This window comes from Parus major, chromosome 7 (genome assembly GCF_001522545.3).
Source record: "Parus major isolate Abel chromosome 7, Parus_major1.1, whole genome shotgun sequence".
NCBI lineage: Eukaryota > Metazoa > Chordata > Aves > Passeriformes > Paridae > Parus > Parus major.
Window position 1 is genome coordinate 37,467,382 of NC_031776.1, and position 23,994 is coordinate 37,491,375.

Consider the following 23,994-nt stretch of genomic DNA (forward strand, 5'->3'; position numbering starts at 1 on the left):
TAAGTACCTTCATGATTTCTCTGTGATACTAATTTCAACTTTTTAAAAACAGGACATGTGCTTTTTTCTATCTGCAATTACAAAAATTACAAAAAAATTACAAAAAATGACAATAAAAAAATTGATCAGCTGAAAATACATACACATCCCAAAACAGATATAAAGTTAACTTGACTACTGCTGGCCTGTTAAGACTCTGAAATGAACTTTTAATAGTTGAAGGGGACAGGATGGGAATGTTCAAGTTTTTTCTTATTTCTCTACAATGAAAATACCAAAGCAGAATAATTTCTGCTTAGTAATAATATATTTTCTACGTAGTCATTATACAGCCACCATTCAACTAGAAGAAAATTAGGATGTACGTCTAAAACATGAATCATTGCATGTATTAAGAGCATACAATTTTTAAAAATGATGTTTTTATACTTCTAGGTTTTTCTCTTCAGCAACAAACATTCTGAATAACAAAATATAATCTCTTCACTAGTTATGTCTCAAAACAGATAAACTCTCAGATTTCAGAGTACTAATGACTTTTTTCTCAATTTTTCTTAAAGATAAAACTAGGAAAGAATAGGGTATCAGTACCCCTTTATTGTCAAGTAAAACAAAACTGCCATTTCAGTGTTTCTTTATGTATTACAAAACACATGGTGACAGAAATCTGTAATAATTCTGTTTATGGACAAATTTCCAGATCTACACAATTTCAAGTAACTATGATTATTAATTTTGATTAATTGATGTAATTAATTAATTAATTACATTTTGAAAAACTGTACAGTTCCCACATAAATCACTGCTGTGGAAAGCAAAGAGGCCACAAAAGAAGGGACATGCCTGACAGGAGACTACCAACATCAAACAGTTCTGTCTTTCAGAAGCAGCTGCTCCCTCAATCCTAAGTGAAACATCAGTTTGCTCAAATTCTTAACTACTCTTCTAACTTTAGAGAGTTATTTCATTGTGCAATAGGGCCCTAAACCCTAAATAATGTCTTGCCCAAGTACAGATTCCAACAACTGGCCTGAAGAACTCACTGGAAGCCAGAGATATAGAGGAGAACTCTGAAGATAGCTCTAAGGTTCATGCCTTTAACTGTGCAGCCCCAATAAATATGCTCATCACCTTTGTTTCAAATGTTTCTTGGAAAACTGTGAAATGTTGACTGTCATGCTTAATTTACTTAGCACAAATACTTCTTTCTGTCACTTTATGTCTCAAAATGTACAGTTTCAGGACAAGTCCATGGTTTCCAAACTTTGATTGCTGAATTACCAGCAAGCTTCTAAGACCTTCCTGGACTCCAAACTCCCGGTAATTAAACATTTAATTTATACTATGTGTAATGCAATATAAAGCACACAGTACAGTCAGGCTCCACTAAATGTGTATTATGTATCACAGTTTGCTGACCCACTGTTTAGAAACCAGATGCATACAGCCTGCAATGCATCCTGATCTCATGTTAAATCAGTGAAATGAAGTTTAAAAAAAAATTCAAGATTTAGATACAAGATAACTTTGTTAAAATTTAAAGCTTCTTGAGTTCACGTTGTTTAACTTAAAAAACCAAAAAGCTACTCAGCACTTCTCCCTCTCCTATTAATATCTTTTGGTCATCTAAATCCTATCCAAGCTTCTTTCTGATACCATCAAAGGTGTACGTCTGCATATCTTGCATACAGTAGAGAATACTACTTGAACTATTTTCACTTCGAAACAATTTGTCAAAAGATATTTGGCACTCACCGGTACAGTTTCAAGGACCGCACGTTCCAAAGAACCACGCTGCCGTCGGCTGCCCCTGCCAACAGATAGGGGGCCTGAGGAGAGAAGCGGCAGACCCTGACGGGGCTGGCCCCGGGCTGCTGCAGCACGGCCAGCCTGCGGCCATCGCGGCTGTCCCAGAGCGCGGCCGTGCCGTCCGTGGAGCATGAGGCCAGCACGCGCCCCGACGGCGAGAAGCAGCAGCAGTGCACGGCGTACGCGTGCCCTGCCAGGGGCGAGTACGGGAGCTCGCTGAAGTCGCTCAAAGAATAAACACGAATTGTTTTGTCCAAGGAACAAGTAGCCAAGCACGACGTCGAGAAGGCGCAGTAGTTGACATCATCACTATGATCTGCTAAAGTGTGAATTAATGTCGCCATTGTAAAAAAAATTAAAATCTGAAAAAGAGTTTAACAGTTAGACTTAATTTTCCTATTTCATAAATGAAACGTGCTACCTTAGCAAAACAAATTCTGAAGGAAAAAAAAAAAAAAAAGAAATAAAAACTCATTTGCAAAGGCAAGTTTTTCACCTAGCATTGTTTAAGCACAGAATCTTAAAATCACAGACTAGTTTGGGTCGGAAGGGGCCTTAAAGCCCATTCAGTTTCACCCCTTGCCATGGTAGTTAGGGGCAGGATAGGTAGGTAGGACAATGGAAGTTGACGCCTTCCCCTATCCCAGGTTGCCCCAAGCCTCATCCAGGCTGGCCTTAAATGCTTCCAGGGATCCAGGGGCCACAGTTTCTCTGGGCACCTTGTGCCGGGGCTTTACCATCCTCACAGCCAAGAATTTCTTCCTCATCTCTAATCTAAACCTCCTCTCAGTTTAAATCCATCCCCCTTTCTATCACTGCATGCTCTTGTGAGAAGACCCTCTCCAGCCTTTCTGCAGTGTGGTTAGAGCACTTTCCAGTGAAGACCGAGACAAAAAAGTCATTTGAGTACCTCAGCCTTCTCCAAGTCTTGGATAACCAGGTCTTCTGTTTCCCTCCAGAGAGGGCCCACATTTTTCCTGATCTTCCTTTTATCACCAGCATACCTATAAATCCCGACATCCCTGTCTGGAATTAATTCCATCAGGACTTCAGCTTTCCCAGCCTAATCCCTGAGTGCTCAAACAATCTCTCTGTAGTCTTCCCAGACTACCTGTTCTTGCTTGTATCCTCTTCAGTTTTGTTTGAATTTATCCAAGAGCCCCCTTCTGCTTACTTTCAGAGACAGAAACAGTAGTGATGGAAATACATCAGCTCAATACCACATAATTGTGCTGCCAATCCAAGGTTTCACCAGAGTGACTAAAACATTTAAGTCAAAATGTGAAAATTAATTGGGTGATCACAATAGGAACCTCTCCAGAAATTGTATTTGCTGCTACACAGAACAACTAAAAGACAATGTGAACTTCACACGCATTTTCCCAGGACTTAAAACTGCTGGAACCAGTTTAAATTGTATCAGACAAGTAATTTACACTGCTGAGGTCAGGGAAATCCCTGAAGAGATACATTCCAACCAGTTACTCCCTATGCTGCAGATCACAGACAACTTTCCTGAGAATAAGGAAGCACGGAGCCAAAATGAAGTGCCTACAGTTCTTATAAGCTGTTTAGAATTAAAAAAACCCACCGTAACACTATTTATATTGAGTTAACTTAAATAATAGTTTGCTGGTTTAGATAAGTGCTTCATTCTGAATAATAATTTCAGTGCTGAGGCACCTATGAACAAAACCATGTATACTCACACTTTTTTTTTTTACATAGAAGCATACACACACACATTTGCTTGTAGGTATGTGGACATGCAAGAATGTATAAATGTATGCACACATGCAGAGATATGTACGTATACACACAGGTACAAAGGTGCATGTGTAAGGGCAAAACACTTGTTTCTCTTCAGACAGTGTATGGCACACCAATTTAGCTATAGATCATTGAATACTACCTATTTTAGCTTTGGAATACTCAGTTTTACTACTATTCTCTTTAAAACCATTAAACAGATGAAGTAATATCAATATAATATCTTGGCTGCAGAAAGAAAAGAAACATACTTTCTTTAATTGTCAGAAACCGAAGAGGCAGGCAAAGCTTGACGTGTGGAAAGATGAGCTGAAAAAAACACCCTGATCTCACTGTGAGGAGACTTTCAGCAGCTCATTGCAGGAAAGCAGACCTAAGAACAAGAGGTTTCAGTGTCAATAAATCGACTGAGGGAGCGAGGAGCAGCAAGATCATTCATCACCAGAGAGATACTCAGCACCACAGCATCATCTCCTCTGGGAATTACGCATTTTTCCACATAATCCAAAACCAGCAGCATCTGCCCACAGAAAGGGCTACAGCAATTCTCGACGCGGCTGGCAGCCACTTCCCTACTGCTCTTTGCCGCAGCCTAGCCCCACCCAACCCATCGCGCCGGCAGCGCGGCCGGGACGCGCTCGGAAGGTCGGCGGAATCACCTCGAGCTCCACTGGCAGGTGTCGGGCAAACAACAAGCTGCCTCGGCTGCGCGGGGGCCCCGCGGCCACCAGGCCCGGCTGCCCGGCCGTGAGGGGATCCCGGCCGTGAGGGGATCCCGGCCGTGAGAGGATCCCGCCCGCACTTCCCGCGCTGCGACCGTGACGCCTCCGGCCTCGACCTCCCGCGCACGGCCCAGGGAGCTGCTCACGCACGGTGCCCCCCCGGCCTCCCGGCATTGGCGCGGCCCGAGCAGACCCGCCCCGCTGCGGGCCGCGCCACTGCGCACCAGCCGCGGGGGGAAGCCGGCGCTGCGCTTCCCGCTCTCACCGCCGCCATCTGTCCCGGCCCTGAGGCAGCGCGGGCGCGGATCGTGCGACCTTCAGCCCTCCATGCCGGCCCGGAGCCGCACAACATCCGCCGGCGCTATGGCTGCCTTGGCACGAACCCTGCGTGGGTGAGGGCGGTGCCAGCACCTGCGGGATGTCAGCGGGGCCGGATGTTCCCGGCCACTGCCGCGCCCTCAGATCCGCCAAGTGCCAGGCGCCAGCCGTGTCCGAGCGGGCAGCGCTCCGCCGCCGAGATCGACACGGTGACCGCCTCGCCCCGGCCTCCGCCCGCCACAGGCGGGGCCCTCGAGCAGCGCTAAGGGGAGTTCCAACAAAGAGTGCTCCCCCAGGCCCAGCAGCTGTCAGGTAATTTAAACCATCACCCTCTCCCCCTCACTCAGCAACTCATGCATAATAAATGGTTAAGCCGACACCTACACGTTTTGAGAAAGACAGTTACTTTCTCGGAGTCACTATGTCCGGGCAGCACTCCCTAAATGATCGGCCTTCCATGTTTAGTCTGTACCATCTCATACTGTTTTATAGCACATTGTTTGATTGCACACTCTGTGAAAGCCTGGCCTTTCATTGCTCTGAATCGTTGACAGCCACTACTAAAAATAAGGCTTTAGACCTCCTTTTAAAGATGCACATTTTGATTTTCAGCTGCTTTTTTATCATCCCATTTTTTTCAAAGAGATGATGGGACGAAAGAGAACCCACACTCAACCAAAACACTCTTCTCATTGAGCACTATTACGGTACTTATTAAATTTGAAAGTTTCAGAACAAATTCTCTAAACTAAAACTGGCACACTTTGTTCAGAAAGGGTGAGAGCACACTGGAAAACTTTTCCTCTTAAAACATACAAACATCAACAGGAAAGAAAATTAGCCAAGGGGAAATGTTACAAACATTTCTCTAGTGGTTAAATCCCCGCTCTTTTCTATGGAGATATGAAGGCATATGCATGACTCAAGCTTGCCATTTAAACATATTATTTCCTGTAAATTTAATTTTACTGCAAGACTAATGAAGACAATGACTGTTAGCGAGGAAAGCAATACACTGCCCATGTCAAGTTAGACAGTGGTGATGCTTTTCTCACTGTCATCATTTCAGTAGCTGTTGCCACCTTCCCAGCAGTTCAGCTGAACTGGGATACAAGCTGAAAAAAAATGCAACTTGTATCATAAATATTGTATGTAGTGTAGGCGGTAACCTGACATTTCAGGAAACTAACAGTTCTAGTACTGCAGCCAAAGCATTAACCAGTACAGAATTTGACCCAAAAAATCACTGAAGAACTAGATTTCTCAATTGTCTAAGCATATTTGGAACACCTTCTTACAAGCTTACCATTATAAAATCAAAATGGTGATTAATCTTCACATCTTTGGTACATGTCAGCAAACCTCTTTACTTAAGTCTTCAGAATGGGCATAAAAAGGAAAGGCGTGGAGCAGTCTGTGTGGAAGTTCATGTCAGAGTGCAAGACTGTCCCACACCCAAATGTGATTTTTTTATTCAAAAAAAAGTAATCAAGATTCTTCTAACAGAACTTTGGGATAATGGAAAATATTACTGAACAAGATATTCTGGGGAGAACAATGGAAACATTCACTGAAAACAGGCACTAAGACTCAAAAATGACAGACGTAGTTAAAAAGCAAAAACCAACACCCCCCCAACATCACTTTGTGAGAGAACTACAGATACGGTGGTTCCACAATATCTGTTTGGAATTCCTGTATTTTATTAAAATAAAGAAGTCAGAGAAAGGGTTATGATTTTAATGCCCTTCTGCAGGCCAAAAAAGGGACAGAACCTTACATGGACGGTGGTTTTCAGAAACATGACCAAATGTGTGCATTTCCAGGTCTGTGAGGACATGGATCAGCCTGGCACACCGCCGCTGTTTACAGGCAGAGAACTGCTCTCTGACTGCTTGGCAATTGCTTCCTTATGAACTACCATTAACAACCCAGGAGAATTAGATGCATCATAAAAAGAACTGAAGGTTAAATGTAAGACTCCCAAGATAGTATATAAAAAAAACCCCAAACCAAAAAACCTGTATACACAGGACCTGAAGTATTAAAATTGCCAAGAAAATCTGGTTTGCAAAACAGTCTTTTATTTTATCCGTGCCACACATACTAGTGAAAAATAACACTCCTAAAAAAGGAAAAGAAAAAGAATGCTACCTTTCCACAACATTTCTTTTAAATAAAACTTCAAGTACTCTTACATTAGTACAAAAAAAATTCCAATCTATCTGCCCCAACAGGCCACCACAACACACAGCAGATAAAACACAGTGGTTACAAATGTCTTCTTTTGTTATTCTGTGGCAAGGCAAATGGAGGGAAATGTTTCTATGAAAAAATACTGTGTGCGTAGGAAATTGTCACTATTTTCTTTCACATGGATACAAATGATTATACTTGAATTTGAGGCCGTGGGGGCTTGAAATTATATAACAAAATAGAAAAATGGAAAACTAATATCCCCTACACCCTGTTTTAAAGGCAGGCACTACCAAGATTAAGGAGACTCCACAGTGTTGGTAGAGGATAATTACTGTACAAGCCATAGAGCTATAATTACCTTAAGACTAAAATAAAATGCTACCATCCTCCTAAGGCATAAACAATAATGTCTGCAAACAATATGTACACATCATACATATTTAAAACAAGACTTAATATAAACAATAATGAACAGTATATACATGTCTCAATTTTTCTTCACTTGTCTTGAAATACAATTTAACTACACAGGTGATGCAGCAACATATATATAAATGTACTTGTAACTCTACAGTAAAGTTTAATTTTTAGTGCCTTCACAGCACATCAGTGTAAACAGTTTTACTTGGCTTTGTTTTATATTTTAAAACATTCCTTGTTGTATTTTCAACATTTAAAGCAATTTTCTAGTTCTTCCTTTTCACAGAAAACGAAGATTCTGAATGCTGTATAATCATAAATAATTCATAAAATTAAATACATTCACTAAAAAATAAACTACAAAGTAAAAAAAAATGAAAAATAGATATTTATTGAAAGGGAAAAGATAACCATTTCCCCAAGTAGAGCTCTGGTGGTTGAATATTCAGTGCGTTTTCATAAATTGCTATTGCACTATAACACCCCTTTCTTTGAAATTCTTTGGGTGTGCTTCCCTGTTCTACCTAAATTAGTTTAAAACACACAAACCAATAACCAAGGGGCCATGGTTGCTGTAGGAGTGAAGCCTTTAAAACTAGTATCACAACTCTGTGATATTTTAAAGGAAAAAATTAGTTATGTATGTGCCTTGCACTTCCATGTAAATATAGTTCACATTGCTGGTCTTATCAGTCCTCATTTAATGGAAAAAAAAAAATAAAAGAAACAAAGACTTCTAGTAGCTTCAGCTCACTTTGAAAATCTCTGTCCATTTTTTTTCAAAATACTTCCTCATGTTATGGCCAGCCCTGCCTATGTCAGAATCATCTTCATTGAAAGTTTCACAGTTGTCAAAAACAAGCCTGACATCCAGCGAAAATGCTTCAAGATTAGGGTACCTGAAAAAAGAAAAAAGTGAATCGTTTTTGGAACACAGAGAATCAAGGGGGAAATGTATTTCAACCACATGAGAAAATATTTAAGAATTTAAATTAGAATTTCTAATAAAATGAATATTTTATTCCAGGAAGTATTCTCTTGTCACTGTTTTGTTATTTTCCTCAGAAGTTTTGTAAGGTAGAATTTCGTGCCTGTACTGGAAAAACAAACTTCTATAAAACTAATTCCTCCTTCTCTTCAACAGCTTTCTAGCTAAAATGCTATGGCTATTTCCCATTTATGCATCTATTCTTGGGCTCAGGGCCCTTCCAAAATGTTGACTAGAGCTGAATTTATCTAAGTGAGGAACAAATGGGTACAAAAAAGGGTTATTGCCCAGATGATCCTGTGACACTGTCTTTGAAAATTCTTTTTATTATCCTGAACATACCCCTGAATGGCCTAAAATGTCCTCCAATATTCACACGAATTATTAAAAATAAGAATAAAAGTTACAAGTCTACTGATATGAGCACAAGGGGAGCATTTAAATCTCATATTCATGGGAGAAAAAGCCTGAGGAGGTTAAAAAGCTCCTTGTGCTATCCTAGGAAAGTTGCTTTGTGTAGAGCTGACAGACACTGCAGAGAGTCCATCTTCACAAATTCATTAGAGCACATGGATATCAACAAGGAGGGAAGGTTCACAGAGGCATGCATGTAGTGTGGTCTTCTCTTTTAAGAATCTGTGCAGTCTAATTTGTAGGACTATAAAATGATTAACCACCATTACAGGAGTGTTACCCACAACTGAGCTGGCAATTCACTCCACAGCCACATCATTTACAGGGACTCAGTAGCTTAAAGCCCACACATTTAGTTACATCTGACAGGCAGTTAACACTAAGGTATCTCCATGAAAAAAGACCAGGGAAAAAAGCCTTCCTGTTGACTGCTTTGGTGCATTTGACCAGGCAGTTTTATTGCTTTTCAGCCATTTCCACACATTCTCCTATCCAACACACTATTTCACTTGGATATGGCACAGATAAAAGCATACAAGGATTTTCATTTTGACTGTAAAAGTAATCACAGATGTGTCAGAGCAGAATAATATGGTTTAGCTTATTTAAAAAACACATTGTATTTCAGTGTTTAAATATTTTTAAAATGTAAAGTAAATTTACAATAGGTTTACTTACTGTCCACTACTTAGCTTGTCTCTAATGGTAGAAAAGTCCATAGGTTTTTTAATAACTTTCTTATAACCAGGAACAAGTTTCAAGTTTACAGGAAGTAAGAAAGGCCAGGCATCTTCATGAGTTTCCAATTCTGAGAGAATCATGCTGAAGAAAGTAAGGTTTCAAATCAGTATTTTTTAACTGTTCATATATTCACAGTGTTTTCACTACTACATGAATTCTCTATGAACTGCCAAATTATTCACTTTACAAAAGGAAAGCACTTCATTCTACACCCTGTGCAAGGCTGAGAATGATATACATAGAGACAGACAACTGAGTAACTAAAATAGCATTAAGTTCTCTCCAAGCAACATGTGTGAGATGAAATTCTAATGATAAACATTCCAAAAGAAAACACAGTCCTGCGAATTTGATCCTCAATGTAAACCATTTGCAAACCAGCTGCTAATACTGCCTTTCCAAGACTGTGACATGGCTAAAGTATGTCTCTTTGGCTGAGCAGCAATGCTAGCACAGCAGATGGTTCATGTGTGCCCCTTCGGATACAGCAGAGATTGATACCCTTGAGAAAGGTGTCAGTGCCACTGCTGCTGGGGCTGGCTTCTCTCCTCCCAGTCTTGAGAGGAACGTTCTCCCAGCAAACATGTGTGTACACACACACAAGAGGTGTATATACACACATACATTTGTCAAAGAACAGCACTCTCTTCCCCAGAACAGAGAGAAAATCTATCAAGTACTGCTTGTTCCAACAAGACTTACCCCCGAGTTTAGCATCTGACACTTTACCTGCATATAGCCAGGTCCTTGGAGTCTCCATCTCTCTTAGGTTTCTTAACAGCAGTGCAATTGTCTTGCTTTAACTGGCTTACACAAACATTTTCATCCATTTTTCTTTTTTTAGGGTCTGTTTTTCCTCTTTTTAAGGCAACGCTTGTAGTTGCAGAGTCTTCATCCTCTGTTTCTCCTGCTAATTTCCTGCTTCTCTTTTGTTCATTACTTTTTTTACCTTTAATTTGAAGTTTTTTTATTTTTAGAGTTTGACCACTTGCCTACAATAGAGAGAACTGAAATAAGTAATAACCTAGAAATTAAATAAACCTTTTATCACTGACAGACAGCAATGAAGATCAGAAACAGAAGCACCAAAAAAATAAGTATTTACTATTGGAGATTATTAAATTTTTCCTCTTCTCTGAAGGCAAATAAAGCTGCAGAAATTCCTCGTACTCATGACCTAGGTTCTCAACTTCTGACAGTACAAATGCACCTGACATTCAAATTAGTGAAACAGTATCCACTAACAACCAAGTTGGCATATTTTTACACAAACATTAGTCCATTACTAAATGATATAAACATACAAAAAAAATTCCAAATTCTTTCTCTGCTTTTTCTTTTAAAACAGAACCCGAGACATAGGTCTGTCAACACTTAACGATGAAATCTAAATTTGAATAAATTTTGAAACAGAAATCAAAACTCATGGTATTGAATTAGCATGAAAATTCTGTACCTACTTATATTAAAAGCCCACTGTTTAGAGGAAATAAAACTGTAGCCTTTACTGCCACTAAAATGCAGGTTAAATAAAACTACTAGTTTCATAATTTAATGGGAGCCCCCCATAAAACATACAAACCATTATTTTCACTGAAAATGCACTGGTAGACCTGTAAATAAAAAACAATAAAACCAGTCACTTGCTCCAGTCCTTTCATCCTTACCTTTGCTATGCAGGCAGGACAGAACCAGTCCCCATCTGGGATGGTGCTGATCTTGGGTCTGTGGCAGTAGGTATGACAGCCTTTATCACAACCATCACAAAGGAGGAGCAGCTCCTCGTTATCTCCCTTTCGACAAATTTGGCAGTACTGTAATTCATGAAAAATGGGTTTGATTCCACTTTTAAAATTCGAAACACATAAATGGTACATAAATTACCATTCTCCTTCAAACATACATTCACTCTCAAAAATACCTCCATTTTACTTCAATCAGAATCTGCAAATGATCATATCCATAGAAGAATATACAGAGTATGTAAGGAACTAAAACTAAAGGCTACATTTGGGGAACATGCTGGAAAAGCAATTCATTTATTGTAACACAGGCGTAACAAAAGATGAGCACTTCTTATAATTCATTCATGTCTGTGAGAAGTAAAGGTCAAACAAAACCTCTTGGCCCAAACATATTACCTCAGAAATCTCATTTATGCCATACTATATATATATATACACACACATTGCTATTTAATAAGGAAAATTAATATTTTGCAAGAGTATTTCCACATAGTAATTGGTAAGGATCTTATCCAAGGGCCAACCAAGAACAAATTCAGTAAAGCAAAACAAATGATCAAGCACTTCCTAAAATTCACACTAACTTAAAAATATCTGAAGGACTGTCAATTTTCTTACACACATTGATTTTGCTACTCCCTTACTTCTAGACATCTTTTCCAGGAACTTAAAAAATCTCCAAATATTTTTACCAAATACATATATTTACTGGTATCACAGAATATTCTGAGTTTGAAGGGACCCATGAGGATCATTGAGTCCACCTCTTAAGTGAATGGCCCATACAAGGATTGAATCCATGACCTTGGCATCCTGCTCTAACCAACTGTGCTGTAATTAAATGCAGAGAATATTTAAACCAAACTGAGAGTGATATATCTATTTCTGAATAATAAATTAATTCATCTTGAAACTTTCCAATGTCTTTTCAGGTTTCCTACCAAATTCATAAACTTTTTGCCTTAAAGATACCCCTTAAAACTAACAGCTATATAAACTCAAAAGTACAGCCTGAAATTACAGCTTTTATTTAAATCGCCCTTTAACTGCCCAGCTGTAACTAGAATCTCTACAGGACTGACAAAAATCAAAAAATTAGGAAAAAGACCACATATCAAATAATTTTTTACCCACACACTAGAAAACACTGGTCATACTTGATCACACTGTAGTCACTATTGCTGCAGCACTAAGTTTTCAGGAATTTGAGGTTCGGAGGTCCATGCAAATTTTGACAGATCCCATTCATGTGCTTTTTTTTGTACATGTAGTTGACAGAGATTGAATTGCTGAGTGTACAAGGAAACAGATACTCCAGTTTGTTTCCTCGCATACTGGCCTAATTTGTATCTTCAGTTGTGAGAACTCTGCATGCAAAGAAGCCACATATTTGGAGCACCTCAACTCTCTGAAAAATGAAATCCTTAGTGAAGGATGTATGATGTTGAACCTCCGTAGAATTTGTGTCACAGGTGAGGTTAGAAACACTTCATTAGAAAGAGTATCTTTCATGAGATGGAACAAGATGACTTTTACCTCAATGTCATTATCAAAGAATAATTACCATCTCAAATAACGAAACCATTTACAAGAGCCTTCTATCATAGCAAGTTCAGCATGCTGAATTTGGCAAGCAAGGGACAATCTTTTCCATTAGGCTTATTCATCTGTGCACAATGTACAGTTTACCTGTGTGAGGTTTTACATGAAGTAATAAGAAATATATTATTCAACTTAAAATGCTCAAAGTTGGGAAATAGGATATAGCAACAACAGTTAGATACTTACAACTTTCATAATGGATTTTTCCCATGCTATTGATTTCTGTAACTGCTGAATGCACAGAGCTACCTGGGCAGCACTGCGTGCTTCTGACAGCGCCCTTCTCCACACCCTTAGCCCTGGAGCAATATCCTCTTCAGTTCTGCATTAAAATACAGGCAAATGAAGTAGGTCACACCTGTGTTCGCTCATGTTTAAATGTGGGACAATCATTATCACACTGAAAGCCAAGCAATGACAAAACGTACACAGCCAATAAGTATAAGGTTTAAGCAACTAAATTTCATGTAGTGCACAGACTGTGGCTACGTGCCTCAAAGCTTAGTCACAACCAGTTAAATGTAAGATAATTTTGCAAGATTATTAACAAACGTAACAAAAAAAATATTTACAAAGCACCATGCAGAATAACATGATCCATATGGATCACAGACATACAAGAAAGTACATAGATAACAGGCAATAAGAAAATAGGCTCCAATTAGCAAAGAAGCACAATAATTTTTCAAGTTAATTTCAATAACCTACCCGTCACCATCACCACTAATAGATGGTGCAGGAGCAGGGACAGTAACTGTGCCCACATTATCCAGTTTGATCTGAATGGTGGTACTTAAGGGGCTCTTCAGATACCTTCGCTCTATGTTCCGCTCCAAGTCAGCGAGCCTGGTTACAGCTATATCTAGAGGGTTGTCACTCCTCCGCTCTAGAGAGCTGGCATTGCCTTCTCCGCCTCCAGCACAATCTCCATCGTGCTTCTTGTGCAATCTAGTAATTGACTTATGTTCACGATATACCAAGTCGTCTCTCTCTGATGCAGGTTCAGGACACAGCCAACCCTATGTCAATAGAAAGGTTTGGGCATTTATTGCTTGCTGTTAACTCAGTGTGCAAACAGAGGAACTGTTTTATGGAATCAAACTAAGTAACTGAAGTGCTGTTTCCAGTAGATCTTGGTTACTTGTAATCCATCTGTGGAGACATTTTCCAAAAATATCCAGAGAACTATAATAATTAATCAAGAAATGCAAGCATTACTGGACTTTCTGAAGGGACCTTTCTGCAATAGTCTGCATTCTTATCCCCTTATGAAGGAGATGGTTGAAACATCAGAACAGATCTACCTGTTCAATAGGCTCAGGAGGCAGTATCAGGACACAGGAAAATAACACCCATCTCATGCCAAAAACTAGATCCCAAACACTGCACCTGTACTATAACCAAACATATGCAATTTGATAACCTTACACCCACCTTGGAAAAATTCCAAAATCCAGAGAATTCCTAACTTTATCACTCTCATAACCACTGCATACTCTCCACGGCTCTACAATACTCACACGAATTATTCTGACGCTCTTGTAGGCATGTCTGAAAGCATTAACAGCAACAATCACACAAACCAGGCAGAACTGTGCCAAACTCCCCAAGAGTTAAGCACTCTATATGAAATACAGTCTTTGCATTCAGAGAAGGTTAACAAAAATGTACATGGAACTGCATTGTAGGAGAACACTTTCCAGGAATTGCCATTCTAAGCATCTTCAGCTGAAGACTGAACTGCAATAAAATGTTTTAAACATGAATCTCTGTGATACTGCACAGTGCATTTGTTTCATTTGCAGGCAATTAGGGTGGAATAGGAACTGTATACTTAACAATACACAAAGACTGCTGTCTATGTTAAATTCTTACCACTTATTTTAAAGAGATATTTTACTGAAAGTTGGTTTTACCTTAACTTGTAAACTAGCTGATGCAACTCTCCTCTCTAGATCTTCCACCTGCTGAAGAATAGCAAGATCCATCTCCATAGCTTGTTCTTCTACTGACCAGTTTTCCACAACATCCCGAGTTACCTGGTTATCTTCGTTTTCATTGATATCAATAATAGCAACTGCATTTGAGAATCACATTTTTGTTATTTTAATTAGCATTACAACTGCACTGGTAAATTCAAGCTGATTTACCTGTCACTCCAGCCAAATGCTGAAGAACTGCTGTAAAAGTATACTATTCTTAAAATACCCAATAAGGACAACAAATTCTGTATGCCTCCAAACTTGCAATTTAAAGGCAAGAAGGGGAAGGAAAGACCAAGTGCTACAGAGATGGAAAGAGCTTCAGAAGTTACCAGAGCTTAAGAAGGTTACTTAGATCACTAGAACTACTTAAATTACATGGCATTTCTCTAATCCAATAACTTTCCAGAACAAGGCTGGTGAAAAGGTGACTACAGGTAAGGAGACCTTTACCTTTTTGCTCCAACCATGACTTTAACTCTCCTGTTAAACATATCCCAAAGAGCTCTCTGTCAGTTGTCTGGTGCCCCAACACCATGTCTAACATAAATATCAGCTACATACCATCCTTGTTTTTGATGCAGGCCAGAGTGATATAATCCATGTGTTTCTGTATTTGCTTTTGTAAGGCCTTTTCTCTTATTCCCCTGAGATGCAGCACTTTAAGCAAAGATTTTAGGTCCTCTGGATCAGTAATCCTCCACCACCCATACTGCATTTCTAAATCAAGACAAGCATATAAACACTTTGCAGGTGCTTTTTGTTATGTCATCACAAATGATCATATTAGAAAATCAACAGACAAATTGTTAAAAAAAAATTGTAACATGACAGAGGCACTGCAGGAAATATCATCTTAGCTCTGCATTACACTTACCTTCTGGTATAGGCTTTGGGTTAGGATAATCTACAGGCTTGGCTACTTCAGCTGCTGTAGAAGGGGCAGAAGCTATTTTTTCAGCTTGTAGTGCTGGTGATTCACTTTTACTTGCAGGAACACTAGATGCCAAGAATGAGTTACCATTCACTTCTGATAATCCCAGACCTGATCCAAGAGCAGGTAAAGGAGATGGAAATGGAACATTTGAAGTGAGAACTCCTGTAGGCCATCCACAAAACTGAAGTCCCATTATAGGTAGTCCTGTCTTCATCTGCTACAGAGCACAACTATCATTAATATAACCAAGAAACCTGAATTATGATTAGGATGCTCTTTGTCAAACAATAATCAAAACACAAAGAAAGCCTTCACTCAGTGCTTCAATTAGTTTCAGAGAAACTAATGTAACACTGACATATAATACTTCTTATTAGGGCCCGGTTAACACCAAAAAACAATAGCTTTTAAAGATTCAGTTTGGTGTGTTACACTTCCAAAATCTAGTTTGTATTTACACACTTTTCATTTAATACCAGTAGCCAACACCTGAAAAGCCAAATTAATTACTGAAATACATGTACAAAATATCATACATTGGCTTACTTGAAGCATCATAATCTAGTATTATAGAACTTCTGTATTTAGTTATGAACATTTAGAAACAGGAAAAAAATAAATAAATGCAGATAAAATGATTGCAGGTCTGTGAAATAATTTGTATAAACAGATACCCTGCCCAAATAAGCTCTGCAAATTCAAGCTATTCAAAAATTGACTTAATTTACCTGCAGTGGTGACAATGCAAAGGGACTTAATCCCATGGGACTCTGTGCAGAGGTTGAGCCCAGAAGAGGTGATGGAACAGGTGATGGTGACTTTGATGGTGGATGTGACTGAGGAGTGAGTGGAGCTGTAGTAGCCGGTGTGTCCACATGGGTCACCGAGGTGTCATCACAGGGCACCCGTGGTAACAGGCTGAACCACTGCCTGCTCTTCTCAGTAAGAGTCTTTAACAACTGGTCATTTGGAATTAGTGGAGAACTGTAAAACTTTCCTGTGCCACTGGCATTAGGACTGAAAAGATTATTAGAATCAGACTTCTCGATGGAGCTTTGTGATGCAGGGGGTTGCAGACCGCAGACAGAGTTTTTTGAGTTACTGGTGTAAGATAATGTGCAGCCGTTTGCTGCACTGCCATTAGGTTTTGGGGACATAGTGTCAGACTCAGGTGGCATTTTTGCTACCTCTAACAGTTTGCTTAATTTTGAAAATGACCCAGGCTTTTGTAGAAACAGGTTAGTGCTGTCCTTTTCTTTCAGATTTTCCTTTTGCTCACAGTGAGTTGTAGCTAAGCAATGTAATTTGTCTTCTGTTTCAAATTCTTCTTTTTTGATATGCATACTTTCTTCCTTTTTTAACTTCTCTTTTTCTTTTGCAATTTCTTCTAGACCTAAAAAGGTACAAGAAAAGCACAGTTTACCTGTAGCAGATCAACCAAGTTTTTATAATCATAGTTTGAATTAAAGATTATTTTTGGCTCAACATGTGTTAGATTCCCATGTCTTTGCTATTGTTGCTCCTGCTAATGAAATCCCTTCTCACTTTACAGCACACTTTGCAGAAGGAAACAAGTTTCTATGCATACAGATTTAAACACTGCTAAACACCTCTAGGAAAAATCACCTCAATATGGCTAATACGCTACCGCATTCACACATCTGAAGTAGTTTGCTAGTGACAAGTCTCTGAAATGGAAAATTTTTGTCACTTTCTTTTTGCAGGACTCCACATGCCTCAGTCTGTGAAGTTTAGTACTCTTTCAAGAGCCATCCAGCATGACTGGAACTCATCATACAACTAAGCAGACAGCTAACATCCAAACAATCTAAATCATCTAAACAGCAAGCAGAAGCTGATTAAAAAAAAAAAAGTTTCTTCAAACATAGGAGGTGCAAAAGATCTGAAGATCTACCTTTTACAGAAGGAGAAAACTAATTTTTTCCTCTTCTTTGCACTACTAGTCCTTATTAACTGTTTCTCTTCTACGCTTATACTGACTGCCAAGTCAGACGAAAAGTCTTTAAAAGTATGAAGTACTTTTAAATAGAAAACTGTTAGCATAAGGGGAAGGAGGTAGAAAATCCAACTCCTTATTTTATGTTTTACGTTCATCAGATACTGCAGCCACAAATAAACACAAGGCTTACAGTTCATGGCAGGAACATCTACGAATATTTACTTGCTCCTGAAAAGCTGTAATTTCTACAAAGAAAAGTACATCCCCTCCTATTAAAAGTTCAAAAAGTGTTCACAGTTATAGTCTTTATCAAGAGATAAACAATTTAAGTATCAGCATAAGCATGAAAATGGATACACAAAAGGGATAGAGAAGTATTGTTTAAATGGACAGATCGTTCAAGACTTTATATCACCTTTTCCCAACGGTTAGGGTAAGGGAATCAGAAATAGATAAACTGTAGAATTTACATAAAGAGGGCAAACTTTAGAGCTGAGGGGAAGAGGAGGTAGGTAAGAATTTAAGGACACATCTGTTTGCCTTTTCAGGGAGATTAAGCTTTCATTAAGACAACATTAAAAAACAGAAGTTTGCCCTACAGCTCTTGGCTAAAACTTGTGTGTGTGTTTTGTTTGCATGGAGTTTTTTACTATTTTAAGACACGTAAGTGTATGGGGTATTTTGATTAATTTTTTTTTTGGTGTACCATTTCCAAAGTGTTTGGGGATTCATCTGGTAAAAATGTAATTAAATACAGCAAATAAAAGAAATGCAAGCAGCACATTCTGTATGCAGCTACTCATGCAAAACCATTCCTAACACAGACCGTAAGTTCATGTGGAGCAGGAGACAGAGAGGAAAGTACATTTTATGCTACCCATTTTAGAAAGATAACTTAATCAACATTACATTTAGGGTAAGTTCTATGGCTTATTTTTGTACCCCAAACCAGGCTCAAATTTTCTACTATGACATACTGTTACAGTTAATTAAACAGCTCTCTAGAATGATGCAATTCTCATGAGATCATGCAATTCTGATGTCCATCAGATTTTTTTCTTGTTATTTTTTGAGGGAAAAAAATGTGAGAGAAATGAGGTTTTGGTTCATCTATATCAAAAATTAGAAAGGATTTTTCTTTGGCCAAAATGAAGGTTTACAATTAAAAATTCTAATACCAACAAAAAAGTCAGATTAATACATAATTTCTGCATCTATCCAATTAAAGGTATGTGAAAAATTCAACCACAGTTAATATACTACCGTTACAACCCCAAAATTACATTTTAGTTTTAGCAAAATAATTTCAGCAATTGCTGGTTAAAGGTCAATTGGTAAAATACAGACACTAAATCGTAGTAGATCAGAAAACAAGGTACTTCACTGCATGAAAATAATTGTCATATTTTTGCAGACATCTATCATATCTTCATGCACAGAATAGTCTGTGCATTTGTAGAAAATCTGAGGATGAAAATTCTTTTCTGCACTGTATGGTCCTCCAAATTTTCATACACAGAGGTCACTGCCACAGGGAAAGGTGAAATAGTTCAGAAAGAGTCAAAAAACTATGCAGGTAGTTAAAAGCATAACATGCAGAACAACTGAAAACTTCCAAAATACCAATCCTCATTTTTAAAAGTATTACCTGACCTTTTATAACCAGACAGAGATACCAAAGAGCCACACGAGTGGAGAGCTCTATTGACAGCATTTCTTGGCATTGTTTGCTACCATTCCTTTATGGCTCTTACCTTCACCACTTTCCATGCCTTCTACAAAAATACCACCACACTGGGGCAGGATCCAGTAGCGACGCCTGTAACGGTCCTGACCAAACATCATTGAACGCAAACAGTGTGAAGCTTCAAATAACTTCTTTCTGTACTGGCTTTGTTGCTATTTTAAAAAGGGAGAGCATTATAAATCAGTGGGGGAAAAAAAAACCTCATCATTACAGAAAATAATATCTGGTTGCCAGCCTGAACAGAAGTTCAAGGGTCAGACAAGGAGGTCTTCTCAGAGATTGGGGATAGTGATGTGTCTGTGTGTTGTGATAGTCTACTCACCATCACTGCCTTGATGATTTTACTTACAAAGCTCCCTTTAAAAAAAAAATCAATTAAAACACTCCTTGGCTCAGCCTAGGTTTATCAGTTTTCCTCTAAAAACACACTGCAATGGTGCACCTTGTCTTTTTATCCCTGACTCTCAAAAAGAAATGGATCAAAGAAAGATTTCATTGCACAAAAGCAGCTGAAATCCTAACAATTACCCAGCATAAGCAAATGGTAAACAGAATCCTGAAGACAGACAGTGCAACTGCTGATGGAAGGCTAATGAGATATCTTGACTGTTCATAAAAAATGACAACAAAACACAAAAATAAACTCTGAACTTAACACAGCTCTTTGAGGGGGGCCAACAATAACTTCAGTATGTTTATTCAGTTCTTGCTCTGCTACATTGATGCAGCTGGGAGTCAAGTGGAATCCTGGACTGCTAATTTACTGCAATGAACATGAACATGAGAAAAACCAACACAAAATCTTAAATGAAAAATTTTCTAATAGGAACAATAAAAACATGGACCATGAGGACCTCTAATTGCAGCATTACATCTTTCTCATTTACACTTCTCTTCCTATTCTATTTCTGCTTCTTCCAAAATGTGAAGCCCAGACAGCTCTGTATTGGCTTGGAGCACAACTGCAGAAATCAGCATGGAAAGGAGGGCATGAGAACCACAATCCATTGTATAAATGAAGCCATTGCTTCTCATATAAAAAATTTGTCATCACTTTCTAAGATCAACAAACGGGACTATATGAAGTAGATCTGGGTAAAAATTAGATTACTTTTTATTCTCTGAAGTGCAAATATATTATCAACTATTACTATTAACTGCCTTTTGAGTGACCTCCACTTAGTGCCACCAGACTGAACTCACAGTTCAGGTGTCATGAATCCAGTCATCATTCATACTTTCACAAAACAAGAGTAGATACTTATTTCAATTTATATTAAGTTGGAGCATTGAAAATGATGTTTAATATTTTAACTCATGACACCCAGTGATCACATTCGTAGTAGAACAAACAGTAACGATCTCTCACCTTTGTCAGTTTCTCGATCTGCTTCTCTAGTTCTTCAACACTTACTGCCTGGTCCCCGTCATCCTATAATCACCAAATACACTGTTACACTAGATTTATTTCAGGATGAAATCATACTACTATGTCTTATCATAATTACAGAAAAAAGATACAAGAGAAAAGAAGAGGAAAATACTAAAGAGGAAAAAAAAAAAACCCTTTCAAATTATGTGCTTTGTGCAATGTATTTCACTAGCAACAACATAAATGAAAAGAGGATACACCTTGAATATTTTTCAACCACCCCAGATGTGGACAAAACTCATGTTTGCTGAAAACTGGAAGTAACTCAATTTATGTATGAACAGAATTTAATCTTTTTAGATAGTCAAAATAAATGTTTCTCATGCATGAAATAATGGCATCTCTTAAAATCCTATCAGTAAGTCTTTGTTCAGTCCAAAATTTGCATTTTATTTCAATGTCTACATGAAATTGTAGAGCCACTTTAAATTGTATCTCTGCTATAAAAGTTACAGCATCAATCCTGCTGATTTATGAAGAGGAATGCACTCATGATTAAGGCTCCGATTGCCTTCTTCTTGCCTGTTTAAAAATGAGAGTCTTTTCCATTACGAGAGTTTTAATTTAGTTGAAGAAAATCTTTGGAGATAATAGTGAGATTCCAAAAGAATATGGCCAAAATCATCTACACCATAAGATACGGGTCTTGTATTTCTTGGCTCCATAAAAGCGTACCAGAGTAAAGCCTTCTGAAATCCCTCATAGAATACAAATGCAATGGAACATCTGGGAGATCAGAAAATGAATTTCTGTACAGTTACTGGAATTTTGTCTGTGAAATGCCCAGTGCACCAACACAGGAGACTGTACAAGAGGGAAAAGGATTAAGGGATGGACTTCAGATTAGTAATCTAAGTATTATTATTTTTTAATTCTGAGTTATTTTTAACAACTTTGAGATGTTTCTCTAAGGTAGTCTCTTAAATTCGTATGAATTCTAATACTTGAAGTAAATCCAGAATAACAGCACAAAGAGTTATTCCTACTCTAGAAATTAAGTGGGCTTCTAATTAAGGGTGTATGCAAAGTTCACATATGTTAGATACATGCATTGTTCAAGCAGTCTTAAACATCTTCAAACCTTACACGAATGGGTCGTTTTCTGGCAAACAGAAAACACCCAGTGCAACACCAAGTGCTTTAAAACGTAGTATTTTCTACTGCTTGTGCCTGTATCAGGTTCTATCCAGTGGAATCCTGTGCATTTCCATTAAAAATCAGCTCAACAAGGTAAAAATCTTTCAGTGATACTTCCTGTATTGTATCCCACACTGATGAACAAAATTGTTTATCATCTTGTGATCAAATACAGTCAGGCAGTAACTACCTGGGGGAAGTTGTGAAAAAATACACAGGAAGATCACTCAAGCTTCACAATAGAGAACATTAAATGTAACTTTATTGTTCTGTTTTTTAGTTAACAAAATAATAAAAACTAATAAAAGTTTTAAAACATCGGAGGCATGTTATTCTTCCCTCCTTTTTATGGTAACACTTCGAGGAAACAGTGCCATATTGCAGAAAAACAGAAGGAAAACAAGTTTTAGCTTATTTGCAAATGAAGTTTCACTATACTGACAATTCCCCACCTCATCCTCACAAACTTCTGCCTTCTTTCCTTTCTTCTCATCTTTGTCCTCTTCATCCTCATCATCCTCATCTGCCTGATCATCGCTGTCATCATCATCATCATCGTCGTAGTCACTGTCCCCTGCCTTCCGCCGGCGCTTGCGGCCGGGCGTGGGTGTCTCCAAGGAATGGGGCTCCTCGCCTCCGTCCCCGCTCACCACCGCATCTCTTTTACCCGTTTTCTTGGCATGAATGATTCTAAGCCTTGGAACACATGAGAAAGGGTGAAATAATAGATTATGTCTGTGCTACAAACATACCTCTCTTCTTATGAGACCGAAAGAAAATCATATAGTTCAGATTTAAGTTAGAACTTCTGATCTATCATAACACTGTGTTTTCTCAGTATTTATTGTCACTAGTCAACAAAAAAACTGAGGTTATAAAACCCTTACAACTCGTGGTTCCGTTCTGAATAGACTTTGTTTCTCCCAGGTCAATTTTACTGTGTAACTGTTGAGAAGAAATGAAACACAGGAGGAATTTTGAGAAGTCAGAAAAGATGATACAGAAGAAAGAACCATTTCAACTTCTTCATCTTTTATTTAATGCATTTAAAAACATGATGACAAAATACCTGTCTCTGAGCCAGGGAGGAAAAGGCAAAAATCCTCACTTGCAAGTATGAAATTATATGCATTGCATGGCAACAGCAAGGTTGGTATAGTGTCTTTTTTTTTTTTTCCCCCTATTTTTATGAACTTCAATTATTATTTAACTTTACTCCTTTAGCTGAACTTTTTATTCTAAGATACACTTTTTTTCTGGGGAATATTAGTTACCTCAACTACTAAAGATTACTCAAACTGTCATTTTTCCTTTTATGAAAGAAAAGGGAAACTTACATACCAGTTATTATGGTTGTAGTAGACCTCCTTCTTCTATAAAACCCCTATAAGACAAGATTCCACACAGCAAAAATTACAGTTCCACCTATCAGGGAGCTTGCAGGCAAACATGCTGAACCACAGGAGGTGTAAATAGCCAGGCTGAACCAATCACTTATCACGCAGACCAAAAACGCAACTGGACTTAGAAGAGATTCATAAACGTGTAGAAAAGACAAAGATTTTGTAAGAGATGACTGAAGAAGGTAGGATGGGAAAAGCAGAACAGTAACGACAAACACAATTACCAGGACGTAATTTTTCCTTGTCGTACTCCTCTCTCTTCCCATCCTACAGAACAATATTCCATACAGCAAGCGGCTACAAGTACAATGAGTGCTGTCCAAGTATTGGCTCCAGGGAACACTGACAAATGGATCAGCCTTCTAAAATGCTAGATAACCAGAGCCAGTTCTCAGCAGCACAGACTGAAATGAAGGTATCACTGTTCAACTGGGAGCAGCACGTTTTTAGAAAAAGACTGTTAGCAAAGAAATCATCAAGGGGACTTGAAAACTGATGGGCTTTGGTTTTTTTGGTGTGGTTTTGTTGCTGTTTTGGGTTGGGTTTTTTTGCATTGGTTAATCCACTGGAGAATTTATAAAGTTTTATACATTTATTTTTTCCGTATCAAGTGGATGTTTAACTTTTTTAGTGAATTATAATATCTTCCCCCAAAAAATAAAATAAAA

General features: G+C 38.3%; 3 protein-coding genes across 26 annotated transcripts in view; 1 reads left to right on the forward strand and 2 right to left on the reverse strand.

Annotated features, from left to right (window-relative positions):
- Window positions 1-4,654, reverse strand: part of WDSUB1 (WD repeat, sterile alpha motif and U-box domain containing 1) — a 17,018-nt gene extending 12,364 nt beyond the window's left edge. For 2 of the 9 annotated variants that reach the window (XR_001522689.3, XM_015634168.3), the window contains exons 1-3: window positions 4,567-4,654; window positions 3,831-3,952; window positions 1,756-2,171 (exon numbers count right to left, since the gene is read on the reverse strand). Coding sequence is in view for 6 of the 9 variants with exons in the window: in XM_015634168.3 (XP_015489654.1) it covers window positions 1,756-2,153 (398 nt within the window). In the remaining 3 variants the exon portion in view is untranslated. The other 7 variants (XM_019007361.2, XM_019007360.2, XM_015634164.3 and 4 more) reach the window with 6 other exon arrangements.
- Window positions 2,394-23,010, forward strand: LOC117244746 (protein transport protein sec31-like). The gene is made up of 3 exons (XM_033516203.1): window positions 2,394-2,415; window positions 4,332-4,931; window positions 22,851-23,010. Exons 1-2 carry the CDS (start codon window positions 2,394-2,396, stop codon window positions 4,883-4,885), a joined length of 576 nt encoding a protein of 191 aa, XP_033372094.1. The 3' UTR covers window positions 4,886-4,931; window positions 22,851-23,010.
- BAZ2B (bromodomain adjacent to zinc finger domain 2B) overlaps window positions 6,682-23,994 on the reverse strand; it is a 113,425-nt gene continuing 96,112 nt past the window's right edge. For 10 of the 16 annotated variants that reach the window (XM_015634134.2, XM_015634135.2, XM_015634145.2 and 7 more), the window contains 13 exons: window positions 22,376-22,619; window positions 20,724-20,786; window positions 19,362-19,506; window positions 16,376-17,040; window positions 15,588-15,864; window positions 15,275-15,430; window positions 14,645-14,805; window positions 13,437-13,747; window positions 12,915-13,050; window positions 11,049-11,195; window positions 10,111-10,373; window positions 9,319-9,462; window positions 6,682-8,137 (listed from right to left, as the gene is read on the reverse strand). In XM_015634134.2, coding sequence (XP_015489620.1) covers window positions 7,984-8,137; window positions 9,319-9,462; window positions 10,111-10,373; window positions 11,049-11,195; window positions 12,915-13,050; window positions 13,437-13,747; window positions 14,645-14,805; window positions 15,275-15,430; window positions 15,588-15,864; window positions 16,376-17,040; window positions 19,362-19,506; window positions 20,724-20,786; window positions 22,376-22,619 — 2,866 coding nt within the window. In that variant the 3' untranslated portion in view covers window positions 6,682-7,983. The remainder of the gene's footprint in view (window positions 8,138-9,318; window positions 9,463-10,110; window positions 10,374-11,048; window positions 11,196-12,914; window positions 13,051-13,436; window positions 13,748-14,644; window positions 14,806-15,274; window positions 15,431-15,587; window positions 15,865-16,375; window positions 17,041-19,361; window positions 19,507-20,723; window positions 20,787-22,375; window positions 22,620-23,994) is intronic. The other 6 variants (XM_015634144.2, XM_019007357.2, XM_015634143.2 and 3 more) reach the window with 3 other exon arrangements.